General features: G+C 35.3%; 1 protein-coding gene across 1 annotated transcript in view; it reads right to left on the bottom strand.

The window, feature by feature from the left end:
• Positions 1-10,942, bottom strand: part of LOC125669231 (atrial natriuretic peptide receptor 2-like) — a 27,195-nt gene extending 16,253 nt beyond the window's left edge. Inside the window, exon 1 of the mRNA XM_056164278.1 lies at positions 10,861-10,942. Within this exon, the coding sequence (XP_056020253.1) occupies positions 10,861-10,939 (79 nt within the window). The 5' untranslated portion in view covers positions 10,940-10,942. The remainder of the gene's footprint in view (positions 1-10,860) is intronic.
• Between the last annotated feature and the right edge of the window lie 3,125 nt (positions 10,943-14,067).

Here is a 14,067-nt window from a genome sequence, read left to right as displayed (position 1 = left end):
TTAAACAAATACAGCCTTAGGATAAATTCGTCCCACATATTGTGCATTAAATCAGACCAATAACTGTCTATACGATATCCATAAGAATTTATCCTATCTTTTATATCTGTCAGGCTGTCCAACCTCATCAAACAATCATCAATCCGGTAACAGCATGGCGTAGATTTATTGTAATGAAATATAAAGATACTAGTTCAGTATACTCAATCGGCTTTGTGAAGTTTTGAATTCCTTAATTTAAACCCTATAACCCTGAACAGAGAAAGTAATTAACATGAATCGAAATTAAAATTACAGAATGTAACCAAAAACATTGATATTAGACGTACAATAATTTAAAATTCAATCGATATATATATATATATATATATATATATATATATATATATGACTAAGTACATGTGGTCTACATTTAAATAGATATTCAAATTTTTATAATAAATAAATGCGGATCAAGTGTACTTAATCATTGTTGGATACATTTTTTTTCTACTTATATATATATATATATAGATATGTATGTATGTATGTATGTATGTATGTGTGTATATATATATATATATATATATATATATATATATATATATATATATTTCGATTGAATTCTAAATTTTTGTACGTCTAATATCGATGCTTTTGGAAATATTCTGTAATTTTAATTTCGATTCATGTTAATTACTTTCTCTGTTCAGATGATATTTCGTGTCTCTAAAGAATCGGATTAATTGAAGCATAAAACGCCTTTTGATTATTTATATTTAAAATTGGATCGATAAAAGTCGAGATTAAATTGGTCGGGAAATTAGCAAGATATTCTCGCCTGAGGTGTACACTCTGAAGTCTGGTAGGGACATTTGAATCAGTTTAAACTTACAAAGATTGGCATATAGACAATTCCAAACAACTCATGTTTTTTTCTTCAAAACAACCTTGGAAAAAGACACTAAATAGAAAAATCAATATATGCACCCAGGGGTGCATGAGCCGAGTTCCATGGGATACATTGTAAAGTCAGGAATGATGTGGCATATTTATAATTGTGAAGAACTAATTGTTGGATATAATGTAATAAATTCTTGTGAATACATTTTTAAAAGGAGATTTAGAGATTGACGTGTACATCATGTATTTAAACCCTCCTTCAAACCAAATGTATTTCGCAAATTCAAATAAAAAACATCTAAAAAGCAGTTTATAGAAATGAAAATCTTTTTCACATTGGTCTAAGTTTATGGTAATGGTGAAATACATTTGATTTGAATGTTGCCATGTGATAGTATAGTATAGGAGCAAAGCATGCAAAGAATTGCTACAGTAGAAATTTTTTTTACCTGATTTATATATGTCCATCATTATATACATGTACATAACACTTCTTTCTAAATTGGGTAGATTCCTTCACAGAAGTAACAGACTGGAGTTAATCCATTATGCCATCCAAATTCCGAAGTAACACACTAGTACACGATTTCTTTTTCTTTTATTCTCGGTTGACATTTCGGCTGATTTCCCGAAAATCAATAGTCTTCCCTACCTAGTATCAACAATCTAGTTTGACCTTTTATCTATTTTCTCCAAAATCTATAGTGGTCTTCCTTACCTGATACCTTACCCACCCAACAATACCTCCAAATTTCAATTGATTCGGATTTAAACTTTTAGAGTTATCATGCAGATCCAGATTTCTAAAATTCTCAATCTTTTTTCAGGACTGTGACCTTGACCTTTTTTCTCCAAAATCAATAGGGGGTCTTCCTAACCTGCTATCCAACAATATAACCAAGTTTCATTTGATTCAGTTTTAAACAGCTTGGGAACACTTCCCCTATAGCGAGGTATTCTCGCTAAAACGCGATTATCCCTCTCTAGGGAGAATAAATATATCCCGTACAACCGAGAAAAACACCCGCGGAGTACATCTCTTTGTGATTCGTGAGTAAAGTGAAAAGAAGAAAAAGTGCTAAAATGTCTGATACTTCTGAAAATATATGAATCAAACAAAAACACTCACGATGTGTATTAGATTTCAGACTGCTTCCCTCTTACGCAGCAACTTTGATATGCAATTTCATGACTATGTTGTCAATTTCATAGAAACAATTCGCATCATGTTGAGTGCGTGTCGCACTTATTCAGCGTTGCACGGGATTTGCCATTATTTTCAATAAAGACGCCAAAACACCTGTTTATGGTAATGTTTATTTCTCGCTAAAGAGGGATAATCGCGTTTTAGCGAGAATATCTCGCTATAGGGGAAGTGTTCCCAACCTGTTAAACTTTTCGAGTTACTGTCTAGAAACCATATTTGTCTGAAGTTTTCAATCTATTTTCGGTCACTGTGACCTTGACCTTTGACTTTTTTTCTCCAAAATCAATAGGGGTCTTCCTTACCTGGTACATAACAATATCTTTAAGTATCATTTGATTCGAATTAAAACTTTCTGAGTTACATGTATCACCCGGAAACAAAATTTTTCTGAAATTTTCATTCTATTTTCGGTCACTGTGACCTTGACCTTTGACCATTTTTCTCCAAAATTAATAGGGGTCTTTCTTACATGGTACCCAACAATATATCAAAGTTTCATTTGATTAGATTGTAAACTTTTCGAGTTATCATCCGGAAACCAATTGTTGACGCCCGCCCGCCCGCCCGCATCACCAAACCAATAGCCGAATTCAACTTCGTTGCAACTCGGCAAAAATTATGCGATATAACATAAATTTTCTTCTAGGGAAGATTAAAACATCAAGGTTGTGGATAGAATTGGTTTTGCCGGTCCCCAGAAAGTATATTACATGTTAGTACTTGTTTGTTTTTACACAGCCTGAGCCATTTGTGATTCTGAACATTTTGTCGAGTGCTTACAGTTACATGTAGGATATAATTTTTGGAGATTGCAACAAATTTATGTAAAAATATAGAATAAAAGAATCCTGATTTCGTTCTAATTTTCACAATATTCAAAGATAAGATGACAGGGCTTTTTACATAGCACTTTAAGAATGAAATTTCATGTTTCAATCAACGCAAGCTTTAAAACTTCATAAGACCGATAAAAATCTTACTCATTAATGGGATCAGGTGCCTAGGAAGAGTAAACATCCCCTGTCGACCGTTCACACCTGCCATGAGCCCTATGTCTTGATCAAGTAAACGATGTAAAAACAAAGGGGGAGGGTAAACTAGATGATATCTTGCAACAAACAAGCAAACAAAATAAGGTTTAAACGATGTTACATGTACTTCACCATATTTAAATGAGTTTAAAAAATGAAAGAAATAAAGCATAATGTAATTTGAAAAAAAAAAATCTTTAAAACTCAACACTATTCCGTCTATATCCGATGATCTGTTGTTTTTAATTTCTTCATCAGTGTCCTCGCATCCTTTTATTACCGATATGTCATCTCAAAGATTTTTCCGAATCATGTAATTTTGATCATAATTTACCTTTACCAATGCAAATTTTGATATGGTCGATGCAAGCTGTTTTACCTAATTCATGTTCCTTAGATGTTTTATGTTAATTATTTACTTCATTAAACGAAATGATTTCAATGTTCAATGTTCTACTTGAATTTTCTTATCTTCAGATGGATATCATGGGCTTTTAAAGAAAATTATTCGTGTCTATTGAGGATTCTTTTGAAGTTGCCAGTCAAATGATATAAATGTTAATGAATGCGTTCCAACTGACAAAAGTCCTGCGAAATGGTATATTGCCACTGCAAACCGAACCAGATCTAGGACTTCGCAATTGGTGACTTAGTAAAACCAATTATTCACATATGGGAAACCGAAAAATTGGATGCCATGACATCAATAGCGGAAGCAAAATTCACCAAATATGTTTTTTAAAAATTGTTCCTCGGGCGATCATTAAACGGTCCACAACATGTATCAGTAAGAACAGATGTCGAAGGCGGTCAATGCCTGGCTGACAACTTGTATCGATAGGAACGGATGTCACGGGCGACCATTGCACGACTGATGTGTATCGATAGGAGCGGATGTCACGGGCGACCATTGCCCGGTATGTAACGGATAAGCATAGGCAGATAGCTAGAGTGATGATATTCAAGATACATACAATAAACTGGAAGTATGTACAACAGACAGATCAGGTACACGGAACATGTTGGCAATCGAAGAACTATCATCTTGTTGCCTTTTCGTAAAGGACTTGCTAACAATGAACATGATTCAAACAGCCTCGCACGAATTCCTATAATGGATTCGTCATAAAACTTCTTAACGTAGTTTTGTCATATTGTGGGAACATGCCTTACGACAAGTTAAAAACTATAATACAGTGAAATTGACATAACGATAATTTCAATACTAGTAAAGCAACGAAGGAACCACGGAAATCGTCACAAAAGTACAAAATATTAGTCTGTAAAATTTAAGTAATTCACAGGATATACTAGCAGGAGCCTCGAAACAAATTTCAGTTGTTCTGAACAACATGGAATAAACGACTGAATTGATTGCTTGTTCCTTAGAGAATGTGTCACTGACTTTGAGATGAATTGCCACAAAAGATGAATGCTAGGTGCTCAGGGCCATTTACATGTAGCAGTGATATGGTGCTTTATCCATCGTCGCTAGCCACGGTTACTTAGTCCTAGGTACCTACCCTACCTCAAACCGTGGCTGCATGATCAGCGAAACACTCGATTTTCATGAATATTTATGAAATGACACAATAACGATTTTGGACCAATCACAGTCACAATCACAGATTTCCGGTATTTTAATGGCTGCACCCACAACTAAAACGTGCAGTATTTGTTTACAAGTAATAACGGACAAAAAGGGCTGCAGATCCCTACTTACAGAAGCAAGTAAAATTCTTAAGTATTTATTAAATGAAATTCGCATTAACAGCAGTGGTTACCTTGTAAATTCTGTGTCGATAAACTTAATCGTATTCTCAAACTTGATGAAGAAATTAGGGGTATTTAAAGTGGATCTGTTGAAATTTGAAATACCCTAAACCTTAGTTTATCTAAAGAGAGCGGCGTGGTTACGCATATCATATGGTAAATTCATTACATCGGTGAAGTCAACAAAGAAGTGTTCATTAGTTACAACAGCAAAAAAGTATCCAGTTTGTTCTCAATCGGCAATCCTCGGATCATTCCGCTACGAGCACACAATGACCTCCGAATGATTTTCTTTCCACCAAAAAAATTCATGGAAGCTCACCGATTGGTTGATTAATGAACATAAATATTCATGATGTCGGGTACTTTTAAAATCATACAGCCATGGCATTTGACGAAGTGTAAACGGAGACAATAGACGTGGCTTGCGACGATGTGCTTTACCGTGCTTCGGAGCATGTGACAAGGAACCTCGTCTTATATTCCGAGCGCTGGTCGCTTGCGGATGAAACAAACGCTTCCTATTTCATCCACTTTGGTATAATGCGACCTGGGATCCCTTTCTGACCTGCAGCACTCCACCGACTGATCATGAGCTACCACCGCAGCCATTAACAGCAGATCGAGGTAGTGAAAAACAAGCCAAGAAACTGAATAGCAGACCGCGAAAGATAGCTCATCTAGAAATGACACTACAAGAAGTTGCAGCCATAAGATTCGCTGTTCGATATTCCTGAATTACGTTTCAAGTTGAGGACAAAGTGAATTTCAATAGTAACAGATTAACAGATGAATCTTTTAATTTTCGTATGTTTCTAGCTTTTGAATTGTGTGATAACCTGTTCATTCTTGTTAAAAATAATTGAATGAATTCAATTAGGTACACCGGTTTGCTTAAATGATTCTATTCTATCAGAGAAAAGAGAGATCCCGGGGTGATAGTTATCCGGATTGATTCTCCTTATACAATTTTTTTACCTCTCTGAAGAAGGTCAGACTTGCGAGATGCCGCCCGTACCTTCAGCTTAATTGCATGCACCAAGGCGAACTGATACGATCTCCAGTTTTAACCAAGCAGATTTGTCATATTACAGTGTATATTGTAACATACATAGGACTAAAAATCAATTTGGAGAGCGTCTTCTGCGTGTTAGTTTGGAGAACATCTTCCGCATGCCTTGTTAATAAACAAATGATTTGCAAAGATGAAATAAGTATGGTAAATGTCTTGTATGTATCTCTCTACCGCATTATATATACCGTGTTCACTCGAAGAATTAGCATTAAACGTAAGTTGATGCTCATTAAATCTTAACCGAGCTTACACGGAGGTTTGAATGCGCATTAGAAAATGTATGTCGCATCTTTAATGTGCATCAAATTTACTTTGCATTAGCTGCTTGTGAACGGAAAGCGTAGCTAGACGCATGTGTAATGGCAAATTTGGGTCACACGCATCATACCCTTGGTAAGTTATAGATATTTGTGATATTTTTGAGCGAAAAACTAATTGAAATGATATTAATCACAACAAAAAAAACACCCCCAAAAAAGAAACAAACAAAAAACCACCAAAAATCCGCACGTACAAACATTGTGTCATAAGATAATGCCAGACACGACCTGTATTCTGCATACTAAGTAAAACAGGAGGGAGGTGTTGACTGGGCTCTTGTTAAGTAAAACAGGAAGGAGGTGTTTACAGGGCTCTTGCTAAGTAAAACAGGAGGGAGGTGTTAACTGGGCTCTTGTTAAGTAAAACAGGAAGGAGGTGTTTACAGGGCTCTTGTTAAGTAAAACAGGAAGGAGGTGTTAACTGGGCTCTTGTTAAGTAAAACAGGAAGGAGGTGTTTACAGGGCTCTTGCTAAGTAAAACAGGAGGGAGGTGTTAACTGGGCTCTTGTTAAGTAAAACAGGAAGGAGGTGTTTACAGGGCTCTTGTTAAGTAAAACAGGAAGGAGGTGTTAACTGGGCTCTTGTTAAGTAAAACAGGAAGGAGGTGTTTACAGGGCTCTTGCTAAGTAAAACAGGAGGGAGATGTTAACTGGGCTCTTGTTAAGTAAAACAGGAAGGAGGTGTTTACAGGGCTCTTGTTAAGTAAAACAGGAAGGAGGTGTTAACTGGGCTCTTGTTAAGTAAAACAGGAAGGAGGTGTTTACAGGGCTCTTGCTAAGTAAAACAGGGGGGAGATGTTAACTGGGCTCTTGCTAAGTAAAACAGGAAGCAGGTGTTAACTGGGCTCTTGCTAATTAAAACAGGAAGCAGGTGTTAACTGGGCTCTTGGAGAAACAATTACCTTGATTAAATGCTGGTCGTCAGAGGAAATAGCAAGTGATTTCTCGAGGATTAGGAAAATTGCTATCATATGTTCTCATTTATTTACAGTGTTTTACGTAACATACCTCATATCCTGGATGTCATTTCGCGAGAGAAATCAAACAACTAGTCAGTCATATTTGAAAAAAGTTTTCTTTTCTCATTTATCTAGTCTTATTTCTTTTCTTTCCTGTTATTTTGGAAATGCATACGAATATAATACGCATTAGTTTACCTCGCATTACCGCTATGTGAACGCTATTTAATTCGTGTGAACAGGTCATTTAAAGGAACGGTATCGTTGTCTTCATCATAATATTTTCACCACCAAACTTTCCCCTACATTTTGTATACATATATATTTGTTTTCAAATTTTGGGTCTAAAATACTCCCCGTCATGATATTCGAGGTCAATAGATCAGGTTTGATTGTCACATTCTGAGTTTTACCATGTAAGCAGAGCATAAACATATATCACAACTATTCCAATGTACATGTAATATGCATTCTGAGTGGATAAAGATGAGATTTGAAGCTCTGAAATGGGCGTTGACGAGCGGCTACTGCGTCCTCGGTTGGTAAAACCGGTATTGCCCCCCCCCCCCCCCCCCCCCCCATTGCCTATAATGGAACGCAGTCATTTAAGCATTCTACCTTTCTGTGTATTCTCTTTGTAAAGTGGACAGCCATAACCTATGTTCATTCACTTTGCAAACCTTCAAATTTCGGTTCTGAAAAATATGTTAATACCGAAACGGCTCAAGCTTCAACCGATGTTTCGACTCCTTTTTATATGGCTGGATTTACGCAACAGACATGTTATTTTCATAACTTTAACATTAATGAATGTATATGTTACAAAGAAATCAACACTTACTCGACGTTAATCCATTTTTAAATGTTCCCTGTCCCCAAGTTTGAAATTGACACACACACAAAAACCCTCGAAAATCCAAAGTTGTATAATTTGGAAAATTAGTAAACACTTATTTTGGTTCTTGAAAAGCTTTTCGTCATAGTTAAGAAGTTTATTCTAGTTTATATCAATAGACAAAAACATTTCTGAATAAAAATGAAATATCAAAAAGCCTCCCGAAAACCAGTATGCATGTTTACTAAATTTTCCTTTTCATTTGTACTGCGTTTGTTTCACCGCGTGTGAACAAAGATATAGTTTGTGTCTCATGGTACTTAAGAGTTCAACAAAGGGAAACAACTTTAGGGCAACTCGGAAATATAGTTATATACGATATAACGTTCCATATCACATTAAGTAATTTAATATCAATACGCAATCTCCGAGTTGCCCAATAGTTCTTTCCCTTTGTGGAACTCTTACGCACAGTAAGACGCAAAACATACTTTTGTCCGCACGCGGTGGGTACAAATGCTTATCGCTGCCTTCATATATTGCCTGAAGGATGATTATCAGACATCATGCAACCACCCAAACTGCTGGGACACACAATTTTAGTAAGTTTACGATTATTTGATAATAAAATAGCTCAAACACAAAATCGATAATCACCATCTTTCTTCATTAAAGTATCACTCATGCAGAAGAGGAAATAAAAAATAAATGAATATTTAATTTAATGGCCTAATTCAAACAAATGTTATTTTTGATATGGTCAGTTTAATGTATACCAACGGCTGATATAAACAAAAGTTACGCTTTCAGGACTGTTATTCTTATTTACATAGCTAGTCTGTAATATGTGTATACATCTTGTACCCACCAAAGCGTTCAACAGAATACTGAACGTACCTCCATCACAGAAGAGCTGATATCTCGGAACTTGCGTATTAGATAGCTTCATTGGATGTGAAATACAATTGCTGTGAAATCAAATTGATCTAATGCATCTGTCTTCCGGTGTTTTATCATCCCAAAGAAGCTGTACAAATAATGTTTTTAACGTTTGTACATCTATTCTAATGATATTCAAATGGTATATCATGACGTCACAATTTGTTAAATGCCTTGGATTGATCGGTCAATATCTAATTCAAATATTGACTGTTTAGCTAAATCGAATTTAAGAAAGAGATAGAATATATTACTGTGTTGAACAATAAGAAAAAATGGCATTAAATTCGCATTTCGGAAACAAATATTCGCATTAAGTGTTGCAAAATATATTGATACTGATATTTGATTTAAAAAAACAGAGTCAAAATCCGGAAACAAACTATTGACACTAACCTAAAAGCTAAGTGCTCATTACAGCGAGGCTGAAGTAATCAAATAGGATTAAAGTCACTGGATGTTTAGTCTGTTTAACTTTACGTAGTTCTCTAAAAGATCGGATATTGGGGTGAGAATTCATTTGCAAACATCAAAAAGACTAAAGTGAACTATTAGCATATTTATGTATTTGGTTTATATGGAGAAGTAAACAATTTTATTAGAGTATGATAGAATATTCTTCCTGTGTTCTATATGGGAAGAGATTTAATTAGTACAACTCTGTTTTTCATCATAACTATTTATCCGAGAAGTAAAACACTTGGCTGTAGGAAAGCAATATTAAACATGTTGTGTTGTGTCTGGCAGGTTTTTGGTTGTTTTGGGGTGTGTTTTTTTTTTTACAGATTAGAACTGGTCGTCATCAAACGAATTTATTAATTGCAACTCTATCCTAGAAATCAAACAATGAAAACGACGAATATTTCCCAGAGGACGAGAGAAAGGTTAATGAAGGTAAAGTAGAAAGAATAGTTTGTACGGGTTTCCATGTGTACTAAAAAGAATCTTTTTGTGTGGTTATATTCTATCGCTTATCTATTTAGAGTCATCCAAATCTACTGTAAATTCCTAAATATACGCGATGAATTTATCATCGCGTAATTTCGCGAGAAACATCACTCGCGAAAAAATATTTCTCGCTTTTATTTTTATATTCCTAAAATACATGCAAAACCACTTGATCAACAGAGCACTCGCGAATTTATGTTCACGCGATTTGACCTCCATGAGTCATTTCGCGACAATAAGTATCGCGTAAAATAAGGAATCTACAGTATCTGAAGAATTAATGCACATGGATTGCATGTTTAAAAATCGAATATGTTATGTAACACTCAGTAAATAATAGGTAAAGAATTAAAGTAAAGCAGGCAATATTTCTAAGCTAGTCTTTTTACATGTGTATGCAATACGTCAACCACAGGATACAACGTCCTTCTTGTTAGACCGGGTGTTTTTATTTTGTATATATGTTGTCTTTCTCAATGATATTTTTACAGATGTATGTAACAGGGGGTCATCTTGTCATTTGCAGCATATGATCTTATTTTATACTTGGTTTTAATGACCCCCTGTACTGTATATACTTTTAAAATATATTTCGTCATTTACCAAACAAATGATCTTTTTCTATTCTGAAACTTGTTTTATTTTGACTGCTTTGGGCAAAAAACGAGCGCAGGCCACTTGGCAAGTAGTTTTGAGCTAAGGGTCATGAAAGTAAATATCGCCAAAATATTAAATGTGATTCCCCAGAGCATTTATCTCTATCACTTTAAATCATGAAACACTTTGAAATTTTAATAGTGTGTTAGAATTGAATGGTGTTTTCCTTTAGCACCCTCTCCCACTAAACTGTGACACATTGGACAATCATAATTCCAAGCACTTTGATACGTACCCCTGCACGGGTTAAATGGAGTAGGATTCAAGGCACTGGCGGTTTTCGGCCAACAGTGGTAATCTGTGTTCATAAACATGTGCCATGCTCTTACAACAGAGGTAGTGTGCTGAAACAGTCATTTTCATAAAAGTTCAAAGAGCGGTTAATGTGAGCTACATGCATCATACCCTGTTAGTTAGAGAGGATGACAAAACTCATTAGAATCTATTGTAGTGGAATTCAAAATTGTACAAATTGGGTTTCCCAGTTTGAATTAGTAAATGAAGGTTGTTCTGTATAATATTTTAGAACGGAAATGATTTTCATTTTGACACTAGATCAACCATTGCCCTGGAAAATTACATAGAACACCCATTGGAAAATCATGTCTCGTGTTGAGAAAAAGGGAAGATGAATATGTTTTAGCTAAGCTTTGGTTAATGTTTGAAAACATTTCATTTTCTGAGAAATGTTAAATTCACACGACGAAAATGAAGACAGCAAGGCTTGATACTTTATCAAGACCCACAAATCCCAAGTCAATTATGAAGATATGAGCAATCAGTCAGGAGTATGAAAATATTGAATCAGTAAATCAAATTACAAAGAAATTTGCTCAGAAAAAAGTGATGTTTTGTAATATCACATCAACAATATTTACAGCATTGTTGAATAACCAATAAACTATTAATTTCTTTATATCTTTATGTACATAATATAAAAAAAATCGTGTAAAGCTGCCTTTTTTCATCCTAGGACCCAACACATTTTATTGTTCTGTGCAAAGTTACTTTTATCCATGTATTACAAATCAACAACTATATATATGTGATAAATCTAAAAAGATTTCCACTGCCATACAAAATTTCAGAAACGAATATCTGTATATCTTCTATATAAAGAATTGTTTACATCATGAAATCATAGCTTATCAAGAGTTATTAGTTTATACTCGTATATAAGAAATCTTACCAGCAGCACCGTTAGCAAAATAACACGGACATTGACCGAAATCCGAGGGAAGTAAACTTTCCAGAGCATAGACATATTTCACCGAGTGTCATAAGCCATTGTCCACGAACATTGAGCGCTACCCTTCTGATGACAAGAATTTTATTGGTCTAATATTGATCAGTCCTCCATCAATATGTGTCGTAATATTGTAGCTTTGCTTAACAGAACAGCATTGTGGGTGCAAGATATTAGATTCAAGTGATCCGAACTGAATTTGATAATCATTATAATGCATTGTATAATGCGTTCGTCAAATGTCATTAATTAATTGAACAACGTATATCTACAAATTAAAGAAAAAGCATGAAATATATCATGAACAACCTAATATGACACGTTTAAAAGATGTTGAAAAAGAAGAAAATATGCAAAAAGGTATGATTAAATTTATATATATCACCACGGTTTATAATTCCGATCGGGATACACTTTTTTCATCACCTATTCTTTTTTCATATTCTGATAATCATCAGTGAAAGTAATGAAGATACATGTTAAACATTTTGTGCATCGGGATACATTTAATACGGATATTAAAATGTTTTTTAAAAATCCATGGAGGTACACTATTACTATGAATAAGTGCTTTCTCATATATTATACCTCAGTATCAAAGAAAGCACAATCTTATGAAAGGTGAAGATAACGAACAGTGATCAATCTCATAACTCCTAAAATCAATACAAAATAGATAGTTGGGCAAACACGGACCCCTGGACACACCGGAGGTGGGATCAGGTGCCTAGGAGGAGTAAGCATCCCCTGTCGACCGGTCACACCCGCCGTGAGTCCTATATCCTGATCAGGTAAACGGATTGATAAAACTAATTGCACTGAAATAATTCGAAACACAGCACAGAACACCTTTTGCAACGAAGAGTCCCGTTTTCACCACTCGAAATATCAAACCCAAGCTACGCCAAACCCAAGTGAATTGTATCTCATTCTATGTCTTCGTCTGATCACACACCTATGTCAGCACATGTGAGTCTGTATCATATAATGATGCCTGTATAGCTGATGTAATTTCTGCTGTTAAATTTTACTTTGTGATTTCTAGCAATTTCTATGTACATCCGTATATAAAGTTTGGACCCCTCCATGGTCCCACCTTACACGGGGCATGACTTGAAGACAAAAAATGAGTCTACACGATGCCAGGATGCTTTCTTGTAAGTTTCATCTTTTCTGGTTCTTGAGAAGAATTTTAAAGGACCCATGTCATCTATAGCTTTGCCTTTTTCTTAATTATTCCCATGGTCCTTCATTTGATTAAACTTGGATCCCAAGAGTGCTCTGCGGCAAATATGGTGTAATGCTTATGGAGAAATTTAAAAAAGTGAAAAGTTTACGCACATCGGACGACGGACAAAAACGGATAGCAATAAGTCACTTGAGTCACTCAGGTGACCTAGAAATATAGATATTGTTTTCCTAACAGATTTTCGGACGTTAGCTTTGGGAGGAGATGGGACTGATCTCCTCCATGTGAAATAATTACTTAGTATCAGGATCGTAATGATACAACCATGTTTTATCAGTTGTCATACTTCGTTGAAGACATTTTTCTTCATTTGAAAACCGTCTTAGGAAAGCCCTAGAAGGTTGTACTCTTCTTGTTTTGTCTTCTTCAGTCCGGGTATTCAGCGCGCTGAAAGTCTTCTCATATCCAAGTATTTAGATAGGATTATGAAAACGGTGTCGAGCTGATAGTAATCCTAGACACAAGTTCCCTAATGGTGACTCGCCCGTCACTTTCCATGATGTTACTCATCTCTTCGACCAATAATCAGTTTCTTCCCGAGCCGTTCATTGTCCGATAAAGTTTCGACCAATCCAAAACAACCTATGCCATTTATACACAAAAGCAAGATTTACGTTTGACATTTCTCCTTCCTCTGAAATTTTCACAGATTGTGTTGATGTTTTTCCGTATGCAACACAAAATGTTTCCGCTATTCGCTGCTCCTTTACTTCCTGCAGCGTCATCTTTCTGTGTTTTGCAATGAAGACTTCTGTAATTGATTCCCTTCAATGAAGCAATAAATTACGTCACAACTTGATGTATAAAATGACGTAACAATGCTGAAAATATATGAAATCTCTTGACATCGGTATATTGAATGGGGCACGTTGAGATGTTCTCACCAGCATTAACAGTGAAAATAACGAATAGTGATCCATCTCATTGCTCCTATAAGCAATACAAAA

Source organism: Ostrea edulis, chromosome 4, assembly GCF_947568905.1.
Source record: "Ostrea edulis chromosome 4, xbOstEdul1.1, whole genome shotgun sequence".
Classification (NCBI taxonomy): domain Eukaryota; kingdom Metazoa; phylum Mollusca; class Bivalvia; order Ostreida; family Ostreidae; genus Ostrea; species Ostrea edulis.
The sequence above is the reverse complement of the archived record's forward strand: the minus strand, read 5'-3'. Positions and strand labels throughout refer to the sequence as shown.